Source organism: Excalfactoria chinensis, chromosome 14, assembly GCF_039878825.1.
Source record: "Excalfactoria chinensis isolate bCotChi1 chromosome 14, bCotChi1.hap2, whole genome shotgun sequence".
Taxonomy (NCBI): Eukaryota; Metazoa; Chordata; class Aves; order Galliformes; family Phasianidae; genus Excalfactoria; species Excalfactoria chinensis.
The window spans coordinates 4067182-4088728 of record NC_092838.1 but is presented as its reverse complement, the minus strand read 5'-3'; the positions used below and the strand labels follow the sequence as shown (position 1 = coordinate 4088728).

Genomic DNA, 21547 nt, shown 5'->3' with positions numbered 1-21547 from the left:
AACAGTAAGACCACTCTGTTTTACTATCAGAAGTCATCACACTGATTTCAAAATATGACAATGCATCCTTCTCTCCAATTACTGATGCTGGACAACTTGTTTGAATTGCCACTCAGGTATTCACATGAGATCTCTTGTTTGCTTTATGGTCCATCTGGAAACTCCCATACTTACGCATCAATAGTTGGTATGGCATATTTTCCAGTGTTTGTCAGCATAGCACCCTTTGTATTGGGATCTTTCACCTCCATCATGAAACTCCTGGGAATTCCTGTGCTCTTTTTAATCCTGGGTACCGACTCAAAATTTTTGTCCTGTTAAGAAAAGAAATGCAGACGTTTCAACCTAAAAGCCACACTTAAATGACACTTCAAAGATTAACCAGTGAAAGCTTTCAATTCTCTCCTTTTGTCTGATGTGAGGATTGCAAGATTGAAACGTTAATTTTCCTAAGCACAGTAGGAATGTTTCAAAGGTTTGAGCCATATTCTGAACTTAAAAACATTCGTATGACTTCTGGCTCCTCAGGGGTTAAATATTCCCCAGTTTACCATTCCAGCAAAGACAGAAATAAGTCCTTGCTCTGAGGGAGTCTATTTCAGTGCTCTGAATCAGTCACCAGAGACTTAAATTCTTTATCTGTGTATGAAGGTTTGATTCATACCTCACAGGTCTATGTTGAGTGACTAATGTTAAATGGTACGAATACTCAATGTGCAAATCTTCAGTAGATTGGGTCAACAGAAATATCCACTTGCAACACAAAGTACTAACTGATGGCCATCAAAAACTTGAAGTTCAGGAGAAGATGTCCAATTAAACTAGAGTGCATCAAAATACAAACAAAGATGCACAGAGAAAGATCTGTGGGCATGTTTAAAGCCTAGTACTGAGGAAAATAAGGAAGTTTTATGCTTATAATTCCATCTTTATCCTTGAAATTTCAAGGGCTTTGCAATAATGTCTTGCAACTCTATATTTCACCCCAGGAAAATTGACTCTTAAAATGAACGTTGATATATTTGTTAACTAAGTAAATAAGCAACTAAATAACACCAGCAGTTTGCCACAACCTTACCCCATTTGTTGGACAGTTCTTTATATAGTGACCAGGTTTTCCACAACGAAAGCAAGTGTAAGACGGTGGAGGCGGACCCAAGGGTTTCTTCATGTAACTGTAGAAGTTTTTTTGGGGGGAAGAAAAACAAAAAGGTATGCATGTGTATCTCTCTTTAAAGCAAACAACTCTTATCATATTTTTCTGCAATCTTCAAAGATTTGACTTTATCGACACTTACTTGATCGGATCATATTCATGGCCAGACTGTGACATCATAGCTTTTATTTTATCTTCTTCGGAAGCATTGGCTTCAGCCAGATTGGCAGTCTGTTTAACAGGTAATTATTTGACACACACATTAGAAACACGTTTAATTCCACACAGCCAAAGACAACACCACTCATCCAATCCTGTAAAGAGCAGCACAACTCTAGCTGAGGTTGCATGAAAACAGCTGCTTATATAAAATATATTTGTCCTGAAGATGTTCTGGGGAGTCCTTATGCCATTACATGATGTTTATGTGCCTGTTAATCTACTTGAAGAGAGCATTCTTGAGCACTCAAAACCTTAGGCTCTGTTTGTACCTTACATAAAGACTTGTGTAATCAATCCAAATTTCTTCAACATAATGTGGACTGAAGCTACGTGTAAAAATAAACAGAAAAAAAACCCCAAACCACCAACTATCTGGTATTTTAAAATTGATTTTTAGGCTCCAGACTATTTTGGAGAAGATATCCATCATAGATTCAATTCAGAAACATGGATGTCAAGTACCACTTCTTACATTTTGCAGCATTAAAAGGACACACAATTTGGTTTTGGGGAAGCTGCTTCTGCTTGCTGAAATTCTGACAGAGAAGCATTAAATGGAATCCAGTTTTTAGTAAATGCTCAGCAAGTCAAAGGATCTTTTTGGTAGAAATTTGACCACCATGTGCTGTGGAAAGTCCAAATTGCACATTGTCCCCAACAAACTACAACAACTTCATACTAAATGCTTAAAGTGCAAGTAAAACCTGTAGGGATTTTTTTTCTCCCCAATTCACTGTATCCTTTTAACATACAAAATGTAACATAAGCCTTACACAGAACTAGATCTTTAAATCATTGAAGCGAGCTGATTTTTTAAGGCAGTATTTGTAAAAATGTTTTGTTATACACTAGTCCAGATACAAGCAGGGTCTAAGGGAGTGACTGCAAATTATTTGGACCTTCAAGCACCTATCATTCAGATCAACCACTCATGTTTTTGTTTTTATATGCATTCATTCACAAAAGCAACCAACTAGTTTCAACATTTTATTAAATGGTTGTTTCACATACACAGTTTTTCTCAACATTAACAGGTCGACATCTACGAAATCATTTCCATTAACATTTACAGAAAACTTTTACAAAAGCTTGCCTAATTTGTTTGAACCCAAACGGTTTACAAAACACACCCAAAACCCACAAAACATTAGTAGGAATAGACCAAAATTCAAATATGGCATTTAATACATAGTGTAAATAAAACAGAACTGTTAACACATTGCCTCCATGCTAAGCCAGTCTGCACTGAAGAGGTTAGGGTAGATAACAGTTTGGAGCTGCCTTCTTGTGTTCCTGTACTTTTCTGAAATACTCAGATTTTCATGAGAGCACTTGGACACCTTCTCACATTTTAGAATAAAACTTGACATGAGCTTACAGAACCAAGGACATATTTAGGGACAGCACTAATGGAGACCAATTTCTTTAGGTGGCCACATTCCAATTGCTTTTTTGGTGGGGCTTTTTTTTTCCCCTTAGCCAGATGTATGGAACTTACTTTTCTGTAACAGGTAAGGGAAGAATTTACCAGTGGGCAGGCTCCTCTCTTGGAAGTTAACTCCAGCCATTTATTGTCAGAAGAACAGACTCCAACTACACTGCATTAGTCCCTGCCTTCTCTGATCTTTGTGATTGTGATGACTAGCAGTTTAATCGGCTAGTACTAAGCCTTTTCAAAGTGCGATTCACTAGTGCTTTCCCAGACAAAGTCACACATTATTGAGCAAAGAATGCAAGCAGTTTCATAGCAAAACATGGCATTACAACAGTTTCAGAAGGTCACATCTGCTAATATGCCACACATACACATTGGTATATTCCTATAAACAATTAGGTACATTTACACAACTTACAGTCTGTGTTCAAACAAATTAGATTGTGTTGCCCACTATATATACTACAACTTATAAAACTGTGCAACATTCAGGAATGGATCTGTATCTGGGAAGACTACAAATTCAAAAATAGCCATGCAATTGTCCATGTGACAGAAACACTCGTTTTATGGCTGTTGCAAAACCCTCTGCAATGTCCATAACTTACAGCCAATTAAATTCTTCTGTAAAAATTGTGTTAGTTTCCAACGAAAAATTAACGAAACGTATGAAAAACGGTAAACCGCTTCTGAAGTGCTTCTTCTTTGTGTCTTGAAGATGAGTAATACTGCAACATTATGTTGAGGCTGATAAGGTACTCCCCTTCCATCTTCCCAAACTGGGAACTACTCTTTACAGGATAGTATCAAAATTTACACACAGTTTTAAATTAAAATAAATACTTAAGATCTTAGTAAAAAATTAAAGATTTCTTCAAATTACAACAGTAAGCCAACTATAGATCACAATAGGAGATTTAAAAATACGAAGCAAACGCTTTTTTTTTAGTACTTGACAAGAATATATATATATACCTTCGTAAGCTGGGCCAGAGAAATAGATGCAGAAGAGTCATCAATCTGTTCACAAAAAATTAAACACATATTCAAGTTCTACAATCAAAACATGGCAACATTTAACCTCTACTGTAGTCAAAGTCTGCACTACATCGCCCGTCTCTTGAAGATGCATTTTCAACTAAGCGTATAACTTGTATTTATTCAAAACAAATTCCACACAATTGAGAGCTTAAGGGTATCTATATGGTTAACGAGAAGAAACAAAAACAACCAAATCCAACTGAGATCAACTTATTGCTCATGTGTACCTCAATGAGATACCTTTGTCAAACATTCCCAAGGGCATAAAAGTCCAGTAGATAGGGAAACCATCAATTTTCAGTTAAAAGGGACTTTTTAAAAAATAATATTTACATTTATTTGAGGAGGAAACATCATGGGGAAACTTATTTTCACTGTAATTGGTAAATTGATCGCTTAATGTTTCTCCATTTATAAATGCACACGGTTAAGCTTTTTTTGAACATAGTGGCAGCCTGCAAAAATAAAGCACAGGCCTATCAGCTCCAAACCATGAACTCTGCTATTTCTAAATGAGGAGAGGGACAAACCACACCCCACAAAACCCAAATTAAAATAGCAACCAAAAGCATCAGTCAGAAAAGCAACCCATCACCTTTCTAATAAAAACCAAACAAACAAAACCCTGATTAAAGTATTGAAATAAAGGGGCTTACCGTGACAGAGTAGCCTATGAAAACTGATTTCTACTACTTTAATAGAGAGCTTACTATATGAATTAGTTTGGAAAGTATGAAAATTCAATGTTTTCCCTGCTATCAGACAAAAATAGCTTCCAAATAAAAGCCTAGTACTAAATGCACAAAAGCAAGAAAACACAGCATACAATAAGGTAATAATGAAAAGAGTGCAACAGTATTTTTCTCTATCACAACTACTTTTCTCCCTTCCAGCCTACAGGATCAACCTAAAGGAATGAGGTCTAAAGGCCACTTAATAATGGACCACAGTGCTTACTGAGAACCAAAGTATAGCTTTCCCACTACTGGAAAGCACCCTTTTCTGTTTTTTGAATCACATCACAAGCAGCAGCAGGCTCACACTAGTAAAGCATTACCAGAAAGACACTCAAAATTAGACTTAAAACATAATAAGTTCAAAAGAGTAGAAAAAGAATTCGGCATGTAAACTGAACAGACCTCCTTGAGAGATCACTGAACTGATCAGAAAAGCGATAAACAACCCTTCCTTGAAAATGAACCTTATTGCCTAACAGAGAGGAAAGATTCAAGGCAAGAACTTGAGCAGATTGTGGGGAAGAAAATACCTATCTGGAGATGAACCCTCACACAGGTTTTAGTTAATGACGTTTTCTTTTCAGAAAATGCAATTAGGTTAAAAAAGGACATCTGACTGAGCACTGAGAAGCATGACACTCCATGTGCCACTCCATTAAACTTGAAAGAAAGAGAGACCTATGTTGTCTCATGGGAGGCACAACTTGGCCACTATCATTTGGTGGTTTTTCAGGGGCAAATTATAAATTAAGGGCACTAGCTAATGGAACCTAGAAATCTGATGATACATTAAACAGTCTGGTACTGATAAGGAACAAACAAAATATTTATCAGTTCTTGTATTTTATTGGGAAAGTGCAATACACGGCCTGCAGGCAATAGTTTGGTTTCCTAAGGAGGTAACAACACTCCTTTCTAACAAAAGCAGCAAGCAGATAATGCAGTACATTTGCCCAATGGCCATCCTTCCAAAGATCCTGCACTCTTGTCTATTTTTTTTCCCCCATTACATTTTGGCTAAACTAATTCTTGCCAGGCCATCCAATCAGTCAAGCAGAAACACCTCCAGGAATACTGTGCACAGCCCTAAGGTGGAACTGCAGGAGAACTGGGGGAAAAAAAAACCCACGCAGTTGCCAGTCAGATGTATTAACTCTCAATTCCTACAGAAGACTAAACAGAAGGAAACATGAAATAAAGAGAAAAGGGGACAGAAAGCAGTGTAAACGCTAATCTTGCTGCTGGAATGCTAGAGCTGTTACAGCTGTTGTCTAAAACCTCAGAACTTAGTTGAAATGCAAATTCAGCAAGGAAGAATTGCAGCTGTATTTCATGGCCCTAAAGTACAGGACAGAACTGTGCATTTCTGCAGTCTCTAAGGATAAATGCCAAACAGCAGTTCTGGCAGTTCCTGAAATACTAATGCTAAAACAAAAAAACCTACTGCCTTGATTCGGCTGTATTATCAATAGAACAACACACATTTGGAAGCAGGACAGCTATCATGAAAGAGAAACAATGAAAAAATATGCTGTAAGCTTTTGTGCATCCTGGGTTGTTTGTTTCCATATTTATTTCAAATAAAAAGAAAAAAAAAATCATTAGACAAAGATCTGAGCTGCCCTTAAAAGCGAATCTCACTGTGCTTCCAACTCTAGAAGCTCCTGACAACGCAGTGCTTTTAAAGTAACCTTTTATTTTTACATATGCATATATGTTTACATATATGCAGGGAGTTACCACTCTCTCTATGCCTACCCACAGCCCAAACTGGGTGCAGTCAGAGCATACAAGAGGGAAATGTTTTTGCTTTGTCTTCCATTTACTTTAATTAGTCCTAACTAACACTAACTCCCCCCAACATACTCCAGATACCCTTTGTTCTTTTTTTTGACATATCTACGTTAGCTTACAATGAGATGGTACTTAAGAATGCAATACAGACATGCCAGGGAACACACAAGGCTAAAAGAAGGTTAACTTTATTTATGAACATGTGGTTTGTGTTTATACACATGCTAGTAAACAAAAATAACTGGTACCAAGAAATAAAAACCCATCTGAATTAGATCAAATACTATAAACGTGGTTTACGCAAATGCATTACATTAACTACTAGGGTCACTGGCCCAGTTAAGCTAACTTGAACTCAAGAGAGGTATTTATGTCACAAAAGGAATTCAAACCAATCAGGGATTGAGTTACGGATGTCAGATTCAGACTTAAAGTCTTTTTAGACCTACATACAAAAAGGTTTTGAACTGAAGTTGATTGCAAACCATACAGAGGCTGTATTCTTCATAGAACACAGACACTGAGTTTAGGAATTTCTAGGTTATGTTATCCTAACAACTCAAAGTGATCAGATCCAATGATCCAGGGTTAGTGTAATGCCTCACACCATTCTGGTGAAGAAAAAGCAGTTATACTTAAAGATGAAAAATAAAAACCACCAAGCAATGATTTTTATACTGTAAGGACTATATTGAAATTCAGAATTATACATAATATTTGACCCAAGTGGCAAATCAATATTTAGGTCATTACCAATCAAGTATTTCCTTGTGTACTTATCTATATTTTGGCAACAGAGTAACAGCGTGTTTTCAAGCCTGACAAAAAACACTTCCCCTTTTCCAAATGTAAATCCAAAATGGTGGTATACTAAAGAGAGGCTTAAACTTTGGGAAATTAAAGCAGCATCCAACCCCGGGGTCACCCAAATTCAAAAATACACTACAAAGGAAAGTTCAGAAAGCTGACACAGACTTTAGCCACAAATGCACCAGGCTCTATCCTTGTGCTGAAGTTTGTATACCACGTTTTAGACATTTTCACTTAAACTATTAAACTAAACTGTTTCATTAGATAAAGTGAAAAGTCCAAATGCAGAGCTTTAGAATACCACTTCATAGCAATGATATTCAATGATACTCAAATTCAAGTTGATTTGTCAAGACATTCGTGTACTCAGGGGGGCCCAAACAATATCACTTCAATTACATTTTGAGGAGCAAACACTCAAGTGTTAAAGGACTCAAAAAGGAATTATTTAGCTGCATAGAAAAGTCCTCAGAAAATGCACGGGATATGTTGGTTTTGGTATTTGTTTGAACCCCCAGGTCAAAAGTAAGAAACAATACCCAGTTTAACAATAATGGTTTCTCAGTGGTTTTTGATAACATTTTCAAAAACCATTAGGCAAAAAAAGGTATTTAAAAACAAAAACTAAGTGATACAATGTGAAAATGGCAAAAAATACACTCCAAACATTTTTATTGCAAGAAACAAAAAGCACACAACAACCTATACAAACATACATATCACTAGCTATAGACAGACAGATGTAGAACATGGCACCATGTTCAATTGTGCAAACCTCAAACCTACACGATCTAAAACGATCATACAGTATCTGTACAACAAAAAGTCATACAGGGAATATTCTAGCACGTTCAATATGAAATACAATGCATTACTAGGCACAAATACCAAGATTCACATTAGAACTGCGCAAATGGTATCATTACTCAGTTTTTACTACTCTGAATCAAATACATTGTATTTACAACATAGACTATGTTTTGATTGAAAAGATATTAAGTTAATATTTGGAAAATTAATGTAAGACTACATTGTTTATAATTAAAGTGCAGTGTGTAGAAAAAAAAAGTGTGAGATTGTGTTTTTACATACTGCTTTTGATGTTCCACTCACTGGTTCAGTTCGACTTCTAGAAGAAGAAATAGAAGTGATCAGAATTTAAGGAAAAGCACTTGTACAAAGAGATTATACAACCCAAGCATTGAAAAATTACATTCTGAAAGTCTAGTGAAAGTAGACATTTATTCATAAACTCTTCTCCCTCTGTACATTCAGTACAATGAAAAAAATCACATTTCTACTCTGTTAAATACGATTTTAAGACTTACAGATATAGCTGTATCTGATATATTTACAGAAACGTAACAGTGCAAGCAGAAGTCCTCAGGCATTTTGTCTCTGCTATGTAAGCAGAAAAAAAACATGATGTCTGTGCCACGGCTTTGTGTTCTTCAATAACATTCTAAGCGTGAAGCCAGCTTTAGTTAATCCATATATCCCCAGTGTTACAATTAGTGGGCTGATACAAAACTTTCATTTCCAGGAAAGAGCACTTACAGTCCAGATACTCTGAAGTGCAAATTTACTCAAGTGAACAAAAAGTAATAGAGAAGTCAGTCATCTGACAAAGGAATAACAAAAATTTCTGCTTCGGAGTCTTTAGAACTGTGTTTGTTTGTGGAAGCCCAAGCACTGTGTTCAAATATCTGCTATATTCAGCTATGAAATTGCCAAAATATTAGAACTTGTTATCTATGCTATATTGACTAAAAATAGTAGTAGAAATGTCACCTGAAAGGAGTTTCTACGATTTTGTGCGATTTAGGAGTCCTGTGACAAAAAAAAAGGTCTTAATTGCCAGAATTTGCTTTAAAAATAATCTTGAAAATTCTACAATATTTTAGGAAATATTTCTTATGTTTGAAAACTTGCTGAGATTCCGCACACTGCTCCTGAATCTGACACGCAACCCCTGACAGAATTCACAAACAGTTCAAACACTGGAACTGTCCCATAAGCAGCAGCGATTTAAAGGCTGCTATGGAACTGACATATGCAGGGACAGGCTTCTGTTCCCTGCCACTGCCAGGAAACCACGGGGCTGATGTTGCATACCCCAAAGATGAGGAGGTATACGGAAATACTATAGATTACCATGCAGAAGTTTCTTTATGCATTTACCTTGAAGAACAAACTCTGTGAAGAATAAAACATTTACAAAGGCCTCTCCACCATTAGAGCATGTGCTCATAATTCCCAAGACTTAGCCACTCTGCCACTTGTTTCTGCAGAGTTTCCAGGTGAAGGAATAGAAAGCTAATCTATCTAGTTAATTTTCAACATTAAAATAGCAGCACAATTCCTCCTCTATCCCCACATAAATATATTTATTAGATCTTTGATACTAGCTGCATCTGTCCTCTAGTTTTAGAGCAACATTATGATACCAGGAGGGGGTGCCATCCAACCAGAGATGGAGGATGCATCAACAAGACAGCATTAGGCATATGCACTTAGGCCCTAAAACAAGGTGATGTTTATAAGCATGGTGCTGTACGGTCCAGAATTACCAGGTAGGGTCTGAAATGGCTAAAATAACTATGGCAGTAATATACTGAACTTCACGTGCAGAGCCACATGAATTCAACCTTTTTGCTTGCAAATGTTTTATGGGTACCAAAGTACTGCTGCAGCATTTGGAAAAGACAAATTGTAACTCATCAGTAAACTTTATTTGCTGAGAATTAATGTTAAAAAGGTGAGGTAAAACCACAAGTTACTAACAGCTACTAATTGTATTGGAGAGATGTATCTTTGAGAAGGCTAGAAAACTGGGTCATTCAAACAATGCTAACAGCTGATGCAGAACTGGATTCTGTGAATAAATAAATGACAGCAACAATCCCATAATCTAATTATAATAAATACATGTGATTCTCTGTTCTCCAGGAATACTGCGATGAAAACATGGAGCACAGACACCAACTTAATTAAGGTAAAATCAGAAAGCTAAATAGTAACATTTGGCAGCATGCTAACACACTCACCAAGTTTAAAGTCAGGAAAGCTGTAGCTATTCCTTCATGGTACCCACATAAAAAGCAATAAACTTAAGGGCATTGTTCTTTTTCACTTGCTTGAGACAATTATTGTCCTAAGGAAACTAACAGGAATCAGTTATGTATGAGACTTCTTGCTTGAATGGCTCACCAACTGGTAACCCTTGCTCCATCCTATATTGCGAGCATGCAAAAATACCAGGTTTGGGCCATAAGAATCTTGCATTTTTGTCTTTGTGATGTGGCAAGTAAGGTTTCACACTGAGAAGCAGACTACTGAGATGGGAACAGCATACAGATAGGCACAGTAGTGTAAATTTCGATCTACCACAAAATCAAATAGAGTAATGCATATAGTAAGGAATCTCCTCATGTAGAGGAAACAGGATCTAAAATCTTGGGTCTCAGAAAATTGGCCCCAGGAACAAAGCCAACAGAATCACCTCAAAAGTCGCTGCTGCTGGCAGGCCTAAAAATCTAAGTCTGTTATAGGAGAAATGCATAAAAATCCACCCCAATACAAAGACAAAAATAATGGCAGCTTTAAAAATAAATATACAGTATGAATGCCTTTAGGTAACTCATGTCAATCCAAAAAGTGAAGAAACATCTCACAAAAAATAGAGTGCTTTACGTATACTTACATAACATATGTTTTGCTTGTAGCTTTAACTCCACCAATAGGGATTCTTCTAACAATTACAGACGAATTCTTGGGAATCAGAGCGTTATCATCTGTGTATTCTAAAAAAAAAAACACAAATGCAGGACAAAGGTCATAAGAGCACATATTGACATGACATGACACCTCAGAGCACTCTTCTAAAGACACAAAAACAGAAATATACACGTACCATCCGCACTTTTACTGCCTTAAAGTAACGGTCTACTCAAAAAAAACTAAGTTTGATAATTGAACATAAGCAACAACATTAAGCTACTCTGAATGTCAACAGCAAAATGGCCTAAAAGGTCACTGAAAGAATCTGCGAGTGCACAGGGTTCATTCCTTCTACAGTAGGTTGCTTTTACTTCTGTTAGGCTACAGTATCAATAGGCTTCAGGAGAAAAAACAAACCGCTACAGTTCCACAAGCACAAAATAAATGTACTGAGACAGGGCCTTAACTAAACGTGACAACTCTGAGCTATTGCTTTCGTAGTTGGTAACTTAAACCAATTCGTTTTGGCGGCTAGTGTCTGACACAGAACACTGAATAGTACCTACCACCGCTGTCTAGGAGCTTAACAGACTTTTTTCAGCCCACTCTCACAAATAGGCCAGGAGTGGCTCAAACTATAGTGGTATCTCTCATCTTAAAACTCATTATTTAGCTTCCATTAACTACAGAAGGGTAAATTCTAGACAGTCACTTTTTTCAGAGCAGAGTAACTCGAAACTACTTACAAAGGCAGATTTTAAAAAGCTTTTACAAAATAGCATGCCTGAAGCTATCCAGGCCTTGCTGTGGTTAACACCATCCTGGCCTTCTGAAAAGGAGGAAAACTGACCTTTTACATAAGAAACAAACAATCCCATCTGAGATGCTGAATAAGATCGAAACACCAAAGTCTCTCCATCAGAATGGCTTTTATACTGAACTTCTGCAAGCCAACTATGACTATTCTAAAGCACCATCAGCAGCCATTCCCTATAACCCGCCCACAGTTTGAAATACTAAAAGCCATTAAGCTTCACAGAACAAATCAGCAAACCAAAGGCTCTGTGTATCCCATCACACATGCACTCATACAGTGGTTTTGCCCAGTGATCACACACAAAGTGAGACTGTTTTATGACTTACACTCCATTTTTCAGCATGTTACGCGTAGAAAAAGAAGCCTCATTTAGACTGAAACACACCTACCAGAGGGTATCATTTCAACTCTGAAATGAAAGATTTATTTCTATTTCCAGATGATAAATTACTGCTTCAAAAAATTGAAAAATCATCTAGTTGAAACTAATTTCTGAACTTCCCCAAGGGAATTGAGCAGCAGGATTCCTCTGAATTTCAGTCATTTAGAACTGTGTGAGAAAGGACTATTCCTAATGACATCTATGAAAACAGCAGCTTTTCTTTAGTTATATATCCTGAAACCACCCACTAGAGCTCTAAGAAAATCTAACCATTACGAAGCTAGCTGTCACGAAAGGCCTGCAGTAGGACTTCTCAATGCAGGAGTTCAGATTGGAAGCCACTGGATGAAGATTTCAGAGCTCTGGGATAACCAACAGTGGCTCCTCAACAAAGTAGGAGCTTCCTATGCTTGTTCCTAATACAAACATTGTTAGTTCTACAGACTGCATATTTTTGCACCTCTCCTAGAAAGTGAACGAGGGAGCAGCTGACTGATTTGTCTGGACCTCAGCTGAAAGGAACAGAAGGGACTCCTTTCCACGTGCATTATACATACATGGAAATCATCCAGGAAAACCTAGCCTAACGTAAATACAGAAATACAGGCAAAAGAACCTCAGACAATGAATGCTATGAGGAGTTACCTTTGAAGTGCATTTTTCCCCCCTTTTTTAAATTTCTAGCTCACAAACAGAAAACTAACACTAAAAAAAGTTAATTTTCATACTAAATTAGGACAGCCAAAGCCATTCAGAAGACACACTTTGGGACCTTCCGTTTTTCCTCTTCAAAAACACACTGCATTTTGTTTTTAAACGCACAATCTGTTTTTCTCTAACAGTGAAAATAGGCTTCATTTCTGTTCCTATTATAAATCTGTTGAGTCTAAACCATTCTCTCCCGCAGACAATGCCTTTATTCATGCAAGCCTCCAGAGGCCAAACCAAATGCACACAGAAGTTGTATGATGCATAAGGGTGAAGAAATCCTCTTTCAGTCATTTGTAACAATTTACTGACCCTTAGAAGAGAAGCACCAACACAGGAGCCCTTGGAATAAGCTCCCCTTGCATGCACACAGATGTTCACTTGCTTTCAGTCTGCATGTTAAAAGAGTTCAAGCCATCCAGGATCAGACTGATACAAAAGCAAATTCAAATGTCAACAGTGCTTTCATATTTAAACTGATCAACAGAAGACCAATAACTCCCTGTGAAGCAGATTTTACCTGCATAGGACACGTATGACACATTTGTATTTGGTACTTATTTCATCCCATTTGCTTTGTCACCATAATAGCATGACAGAGAATTGGTGGAAGGGTGACTACCTGCAGCTGAGTGCACAAGCTACGTCTGCAAAAGGACTTGGAATCAATTGGCTGCAACATGTTTATTTCTTTTTGATTCTAACTATTTTAATGCATTTTGGTGATTAAACTTTGATAGAAGTGAAGTAAAACAATGCAAAGTATAAACTTAACTTCCTTTAAAAAAGGATGAAAGCTGAAGCTACTCCTCAAGTCCCTGGAAATGCATTTGTTCAATCTGAATTCAACAGAAGCCAGCTCAGCCTAACAGCTCTCAGATTGAACTGGCATCTCCAGCACAAGTTTGTTCCCCTATAGCAATATTGCCTAGCAGGGAGTTGGCAGCTCCCAGGATCTGCAAAGCAGTGTCAATGCACACCCTTCTTCACCACGTGACTGAACATCTGCAAAAGAGCAGTGACATCATATTCAACAAGGCCACTTTTCACACTTGACAAGCAAAGCTCTAACAGAAATTCTCCACAAAGCAGGAGGTAGGCAAATCATTGATTCCTCAAAACTCATTTTACTGATGGTGCCAGCCAGTGAGTGGCTACCAGGCTTTAGTCAATCTGACCTGTGATTAAAACACACAACTCAGTTTGAAAAACTTGCAAAACCTAAGGAAAACATGGACTATGTATTAAGCAGAAGTGACACAACAGTATAAAACTTGCTATCCGCTCTACAAGAAAATAGTATACTTTATAGGGTCAAGGGAAAGAGACATTTCAAGGACTGAATGGAGGTAGATATCAAAAAATAACTAGTTCAAATTAAAAACACATCCAATATATGTAACCTTCTGCAAAAAAAGAAGTATAAAATGCTGACAATGTGACGGTTTTAGTAATTTCTGTTACACATACTACAAACGAGTGACTCTAAGAAGTTCTTACTGCATTTTATGGTCTGTTTTAACCCATTGGTTTCAGTCTGACAACACTGCATCTTTTTTAGCACAGCACAGAGAAGTGCTCCTTAACAACACAAGACTGTGTGCAAAAAATGACCTGTTCTAGGCTTCTATATCTCGCTAATCAGATACTATGCTACTGGTGGAAGGATCTTAAAAGTAAGAGAGGAAACCAACCACTAACATTCAAAACTGTCTCATCTAAAAGGAAAATAAGATAGGGCAACTCCTCAAAGTGCTTTTTTCTCCCCAGCACTTCAAAATATTCTCCCTCATTATCAATTCTTTTTTACTCTATTTTGATCAATACTTGTAATTTTTTTTATTTTGAAAAAAGCAAATAAGTTACGTAGCTGGCACTGAAAAACTGCCTTGAAACACTCTGATTAATGGAGTGGGCTGCTATTTCTGGTTTTCAGCATCCACCACAATAGGTATCAATGATCTCACCTGACATACTATTTCTTTAATGAGCCAGTTCACTTGTCAAATAGTTCACAGACCTTTCATTTGCAACATTATCGTGAAGTGCTGTGCTTCATAAGAGCACTTATGTGATCCTGGATGGATGAGTCAGAGACTAACATATAACCATCAATCTGAGCACACAGGCTGCCCAAAGCCTCAGCATTCAGTTGGCTCCACTTGTATCACTGAGGAGAAAGTGAAAGCAATGCTGAAGACAGTGTGAAGATGGATCAGGCTGAGCTTGTCCACAGCACCTGCCAAAGGGACATTAATCCAACTGACACCCACAAAGAGGATGGATCTCAGACCTGCTGGTGACAGTTAAAGCATGTGACTCAGACAAGCACTGCATCTGAGCTCCACACCAGGCCTTGACTAGGTACATACCTTAGCCTTATCCCAGGGCAACAGAGAACTCCACATCCTTTCTGAGAGCTCTATGTACCAGCATTGCATAGCAACCCAAGGACTGTACTGAGGTATAACTAAAGCAGTTCCTAATACTAGCACTGCAGCATAAAACCATACAGTGAACGACAAGGTTTAAAAGTTGCTTAAAAGTCTCATCTTTAGCGCTATGTTTGCAAACTGCTGAAGACATTCCAGCACACAGACATCAGCTGTGATCCCATGTGATTTCAGAGTGAACACGAGTTTGAAGGCACCACAATGGGCACCAGGAAAGCTGCTAAGGACAAACTACAGCACTGAACTCATACAAAATCCCAGTTCCAAGATTTTAAGAGTACCACTCCTCCTGAAAACTATTCATCCCACCAAGACCAGCTCACTCGCTTCTAGTCTGTAACTCGTTGTAATGTATTTTGACAAATCAGCAGTATAGCACATTCTCTAAGTGCTTTTGATTCAGAAGGTTTTAGGGCAGAAAAGAGTACTCAAGAAACTCGACTTCTGAAGTTTTCACATCTTCCATAACACAGTGAGAACATCTACTATGAAAGACTGCAATCAAATTCTGATCAAATGAATATTTAAGTGTGTCATTTTTGAGTACAGGCTTTTTTTATGGCTCCTAACCATCCTTTTTGCCTTTTCAGCATATTGAAGAGTCTACCTTCACATTTTGTCCCCACTTTTCCAAAAGAATCAGATCCAGCAGGCCATTTTCAGTCAAGTTTCACTTTATTCTTTCCAGTATCAATTCAACATCTGTCAGGCCCCCCACACATACATGAAATCACAAGAAATGAACACTTTGTGTCCATATACAAGAACTCCAGACATCCAATTCAAGTAAAACATCTTAGTCTGATTTTTTCTCCTTCTTTTGATAGTGCATTCAAACACCTGAATCTGATTAATACAAAACAAAATTCAAGGGTATGTATAAACTAAAATAACTGGCATCTGGCCTTGCTCTGAAACCCACAGTTATTTATTTGTTTTAAGTTAAATTATCCTAAGTTATCCCTACAAAACTTCAATAGGCATCCATGCTGCTAATACATCGAGTCTGCAAGTTACCCTTATTCTTATAATGACCTAAAAGCAATGCAGGGGGCCAGAAGACAATCTTGCTGCCTTTAAACAAGGGCCCTACTCTTTCAAGAGATGCTCTACCTTTAGCCAACACCACTCTTAACAACCTTCTGAGGCACATACTTTTTCTCCACAGGATTCTGATATGTATTAAGAATACAATTAACACTTTATGGGATGCACACTTATATGTGCATAAATTAGTATTTTTTCCCTTTAGCATTTTGCTTTCTGCTCCTCTCATCACCTGCTATGACAAGATTCTGTTAGAAACAGAAAAACCTCTAAACAAGCAAAACAAACCAAATCAAATCAAAGCTTTTTGTTCTAGTAATAATTGGTCTGCATCACAGTTTGTTACCATCTAACACTGAGGTATGAAGGCTGTGTTTTACACAGACCTAGCTGTTACAACACAGTATCAGCTGTCCACTCAGGCTGCTAGTTCTGTGAAGCCAGAAAGTGCAAACAGAATTCACAGACCTTTCCTGAGTAAAGTCCTTAAAACAAACGAAACGTTTTCCAAAAGCATCTCACCATTTTACTCAGTTCCAATACAAAAGTTGAGGATTTTTGTAATACGTGCATCTACCTACACACGTGATACAATGGCATCTGTCAGCAGCTTCCTGGTGTTATGCTGTTATGTCCCTTTATCAGCATCCTGAACATAGTTTCTTAGTATCTGTAGAGAATCAGAGAGCTTTAAGCCCGGTCACCTGAAATGCTACGGTTGAAGTTACAGTTACTGGCATACATATTATATTGCTTGAATTTTAATATGGGAAACAAAAAACACACATTAGAAAAGGAAAACCATAAGAGTGTCCCAGAACCACAAGGCGAACAGAAATGCTCACTGCTCAATAAAAACACTTCAGAGTTCTTTTTATTTCTGAGAAATGACATCCCGAAGTCCTGAATCGCATTCAAACACATCAGGATGGCACATCACCACCACAAACTGTCGTACCACACCAAGCAATAAAGAACCATTATCATCACTGACAATTGAGCACCACATTGGAATTAGAAGAATTTATGTTATTTTCAAGTACATTCCTTCTCATAGTCCTCATGAGCCCTCTGCCATTAGACTGCAGCACCTCCCTGACATAGTTACTATGTAATAATGCAAAAACGGGACATAAAGGAAACATGAAACAATGTTCAACAGCACTTGAATGACAGTGTCTTCGGCAGTAATAAATAAATAAAAACAACGGGCAAAAAGTTACTCTAACAAGAAATTTCAAAGTATAATTTGCATATAGAGAACAAAATGGCTTTTAAGGCTTTGCAAAGACGATAGATCAGATAACTCGAGATCAAGGATGTTGCTAAAGTGGTTTCTACAACAGCTACAAAAACAGCTTTCCAATACAGTGGAGAAAATGAAGCCATTAAATCTACTTTAATTCTTTAGATAAGTTAGACATCTGTTCTATGTTTATCTCTCACAGCTTTCTCCATCAGGTTTCAAATAAATCTAGCAAGTTTGTTGTAACAAGTTAATTTCCCATCTTTCCTTATTTTAATCAGAATTCCGGGCAACCGGTGCTTCTGCAACCACGTATCAGCCGCACGTTCTTCTACACGTAGCTCTGAATTTACAATACGGACCTGACGGCTCTGTCAGAGCAGCAACGACTAAAGCACGGCTCCCTAAGGCCCAAGCACACGGTACCGCGTCCCACCGCTGCACCCTGCGCCCAACCCCCGCCCTGCCCCCCACGCACCTTCTTTGGTCTGGGCGTTGGTGATCTGCAGGTCGCAGTCGGCCGCCTTCAGCTTCTCGCGGGCCATGATCTGGCGCTTGAGGTCGCACAGGGAGATGTGAAGGCCGTCGAAGGTGACGGTGTCATAGTTCAGCTTAGAGGAGAACTTGTAATGGACGCACGACATGGTGGGGCCGGGCGGCGGCGAGGCCTGCGCGCCAGGCTAGGCCGCACCGAGCGCCGGGCAGGCGGCGGCGCTGAGCTGGGGGCGGGCGGCGCTCAGAGACCACAGCGCAGCGCCATGGCCAGGCCGCGCGGCCTAGGCACGCTCCGCTCGGGGAGGCCTCAGGGCTCCATGGCGGCGGCGCCGGGAGGCCCCGCTCCCCGCGTCCACGACGACTCCGGTTCTTGACGACCGAGCTCGGCCTCGGCAGTACGCCCGCCCGCCCGGCTCTTCCTCGCAGCGCGGTCGGGCTCCGCGGAGCGTCCCCGCGGTTCAGCTCCACTCGGGCTCCGCTCCCCGTCCTCTCGCGACGTTCCCAGGCCCGGCCTTTGGCTATGGCGGATCCGGCGCCCCCGCCTCAGCGTTTCTCCGAGGGGTTTCCCAGCCGCCAACCGCACGGGGCACCGCACTGCGGCTGCGCAACGGTAGGTCACGCCCACCGCTCACGTGACGCAGCGCATTATGACAAAGGAACCGCTGGTGCGTGTCACGTGGCTGGGGGTGGCTCCGCCCCTTTTTGCCGGCGGGCGGGGCGCCCCCTGTCGGAACGTCGCCGCCGTCCGTTACCGGCGCGTCACCTACCACGTGGCCGCTCGGCGCCGCCGCCGGATCTCCGGTCATAGCCACATGCTGCACACAGGAGATCGTGTGCCATCGTGTGCAGCTGTGCTGTTACTGAGACAGACTCACCCTGACGCGCCTGTTCCATGATGCTTCCCAAACCCAACAGAAGTGTACGTGTCATAGCAAACAATTAGCTGGTTGTGGCAGCACATGGGAAAGCATTCCCAGCTACTCGTTTGGAGCTTCAAAAAGCATCACCCGAGGAGGACGAGAGAACGTGCAGCTTTCAGACGGAGCTGGGTTAGGTTCTGAAAGAATGTGCTTCTGAAAGTCGATGCAAATAGGAGAGCAGGGCTAGGACTGGGTGTTCTCTGCACACCTGTTGGTATCAGGACTGTTCCTGCAGCTTTAAGTTACTTGTAACTTTTATTGCCCTTCACTCAGATGCGTTCAGCACTAAATTGTCCTTTTAAGTTCTGCAAAACAGAGTGAGTTACCTGTAAGTTTGGCTGTCGTTGCCTAAGATCAGACTCGTAGATTGGTTTTAAAAAGCGCAATAAAGAGAGTGTGTTTGATTCACAATGTAGTTGCAGTGTTTTTTTGTCTGTAGCTGTGACTTCTGTGCAAGAGAAGAGAAACTTGCCTCACCCGTGAGCCCACAGGGCCAGAATAACCACATGGCTCTGCAATGAGTTTCACAGCTCAGTGTCGTTGGTGCCACTTTTGAGGTAACCCAGCTGCTGTGAGCAGGCCCAGGTTAGTGCTAAGCTTTAATTAAGAATGGCGTTCTCATTAGTGCACTAAAAGATAACAACAGAACAACAGAAAATATCCCCATCCAACAAATGAACTCCCCGCTGCCCACCCCACAGGCTCAGTCCTAGGACAGCAGTGTCAGCTGAGGAACAAATCCAGGCTTTTTCTTATCTTTGCCACCGCAAATAGAAGGAGCTTCGTCAGAAATAGAGTTAATCAGAAATATCCTGTTTCATTCTTCTGAGTCCATGGCTGAAAAATGGTTATTTGGGCTCTGTTTGATGAATGCATGAGGCATGTGTTGGACTGATAGCCCAGCTGGGAGCCGTGAATCCTCCGGTTCTTCCCAGGACAATATAGGATGGCTATGAGATGAAGCAGCAGCTCTCTCCTGTTCTGTGCCTTGCCCACGTCCCTAGATGAATCACTGAAGCTCCTGCTGGGGCAGATAAGGAGGAGCATTGTGGTGACATTTGTACCTGTGCCTGGAAACTCGAGAAAAACAGCAAATTCATTCACATGGTATCCCAAGGCTTTTCCCTACCTGTCCTGATACAGAGCAGTCCCCCAGAGGTGGAAGTTGGTAAAGCTCCTAGGAGTCTATGAGCACCTGCCTGCTCCCCTTTGAGCTGTCAGGTTACTTTGCCATGAATAATAATAATAATAATAATAAAGTCTATTGGAGATCTGGGACAATTCACTAAAGATAAGGACCCACCTGACCCCTGCACCCCATCATCACCACAAGTTGCCCCACAGCCATCACTGCTGCCAGATGGGGTCTGGAGACAGGAAGAACAGACTCCAGGCGGACACAGGAGGGGTTGTTTATTACCTTAAGTGCCAATAAATATTACAGTGAGCTGTAAGCAAATGTCCTGCAGTATGAAGTAAAAGGAAGGAGAAATAATTAACAGTCAAAGAAGAGAGATCTACAGACTAGGGGAAGTTTGACCTCACAGGACCACCTATAGATTTTCAGCAATGCCACGTATATTCCTCAGGATTTAACACCCCCAAAGACATTAACTGCCCTCATGCTGGTTTAAGTCACCAAAAGTACTCAGAGGTCTTGGAACCATTTGTCCTTGTTGTTCCTTTGCAAAGCAGCATGTGACCAGCAGCGCTGCCATCCAGCATCCCTGGCAACGAGGAAGAAAACTGCTTGTGGCTTTTGTACTTCCATAGAGGCTCCCAGGAGCTGGGCAGCAGCCACTCCATCAGTTCCTGCCAGTGCAGGCAGAACCCCCTACAACACTAACTTATTTCTTAGTGGGTGAATATCTCTGGGAAACATTCAGCAAAGCAACATTATGGGTCAGACCTCTTCTTGCTCAACCTACTTTTTGGGACTGTTCTGTGTTTGCAGTTTTTATCTGTACATTGCTTCTCAAACATTAATTAAGTCCCAAAGAGCACTAGCAACAGGAATGGCTATAGCTGCAGCGTGAGAGCACGCAGCCAGACAGCATCAGGCAGCTTCCAGGTTCTGAACACAATGCCAATCCCAGGGCCCACACAGCTGGATAGTTTTTCTCCCTGCTTTTGGCTTCTTAAGCTTCAGCTTCTTACCAGAAACCATGATTATGGCTCATTCTTGCCTATCAGCACTGCCTCAGCTTGAGCAAATTCAGGGATAAAACCATCAGGTGCTGCACACTGCAGCCCTGTTTGCCTTCCTGACCCATGGAGGGATGGGGGGAGGAAGAATCCTACAGATATGCCATAGCACAGCTCAAGTCTGCTTAACAGAGGAAACCTGACCTCATCTCTGGGTGTGTGTGCCCTAGGAAATGGGGGAATTCTTTCTAAGTGAGTCTGCAGGAGCTGGCACAGCTCATCTGCTTGTTTTCCAAAACCATTTTCCAAGCTCCTCTCCCAGTTTGCAATCCCGTTTCACATTTGGTGATGTTTTACGGCTCCCTTAGGCCCGAAGGACTTAGAGTCGTGGAAAACCTCAAAAGTTACTCCAAAACTCA

The 21547-nt window shown here is 40.2% G+C and overlaps 1 protein-coding gene across 4 annotated transcripts in view; it reads right to left on the bottom strand.

Annotated features, from left to right (window-relative positions):
- Positions 1 to 18336, bottom strand: part of RBBP6 (RB binding protein 6, ubiquitin ligase) — a 30968-nt gene extending 12632 nt beyond the window's left edge. For all 4 annotated transcript variants that reach the window (XM_072348857.1, XM_072348859.1, XM_072348858.1 and 1 more), the window contains exons 1-7: positions 18047 to 18336; positions 10899 to 10998; positions 8288 to 8324; positions 3789 to 3833; positions 1299 to 1387; positions 1079 to 1175; positions 175 to 314 (exon numbers count right to left, since the gene is read on the bottom strand). In XM_072348857.1, coding sequence (XP_072204958.1) covers positions 175 to 314; positions 1079 to 1175; positions 1299 to 1387; positions 3789 to 3833; positions 8288 to 8324; positions 10899 to 10998; positions 18047 to 18212 — 674 coding nt within the window. In that variant the 5' untranslated portion in view covers positions 18213 to 18336. The remainder of the gene's footprint in view (positions 1 to 174; positions 315 to 1078; positions 1176 to 1298; positions 1388 to 3788; positions 3834 to 8287; positions 8325 to 10898; positions 10999 to 18046) is intronic.
- Positions 18337 to 21547: the final 3211 nt, after the last annotated feature.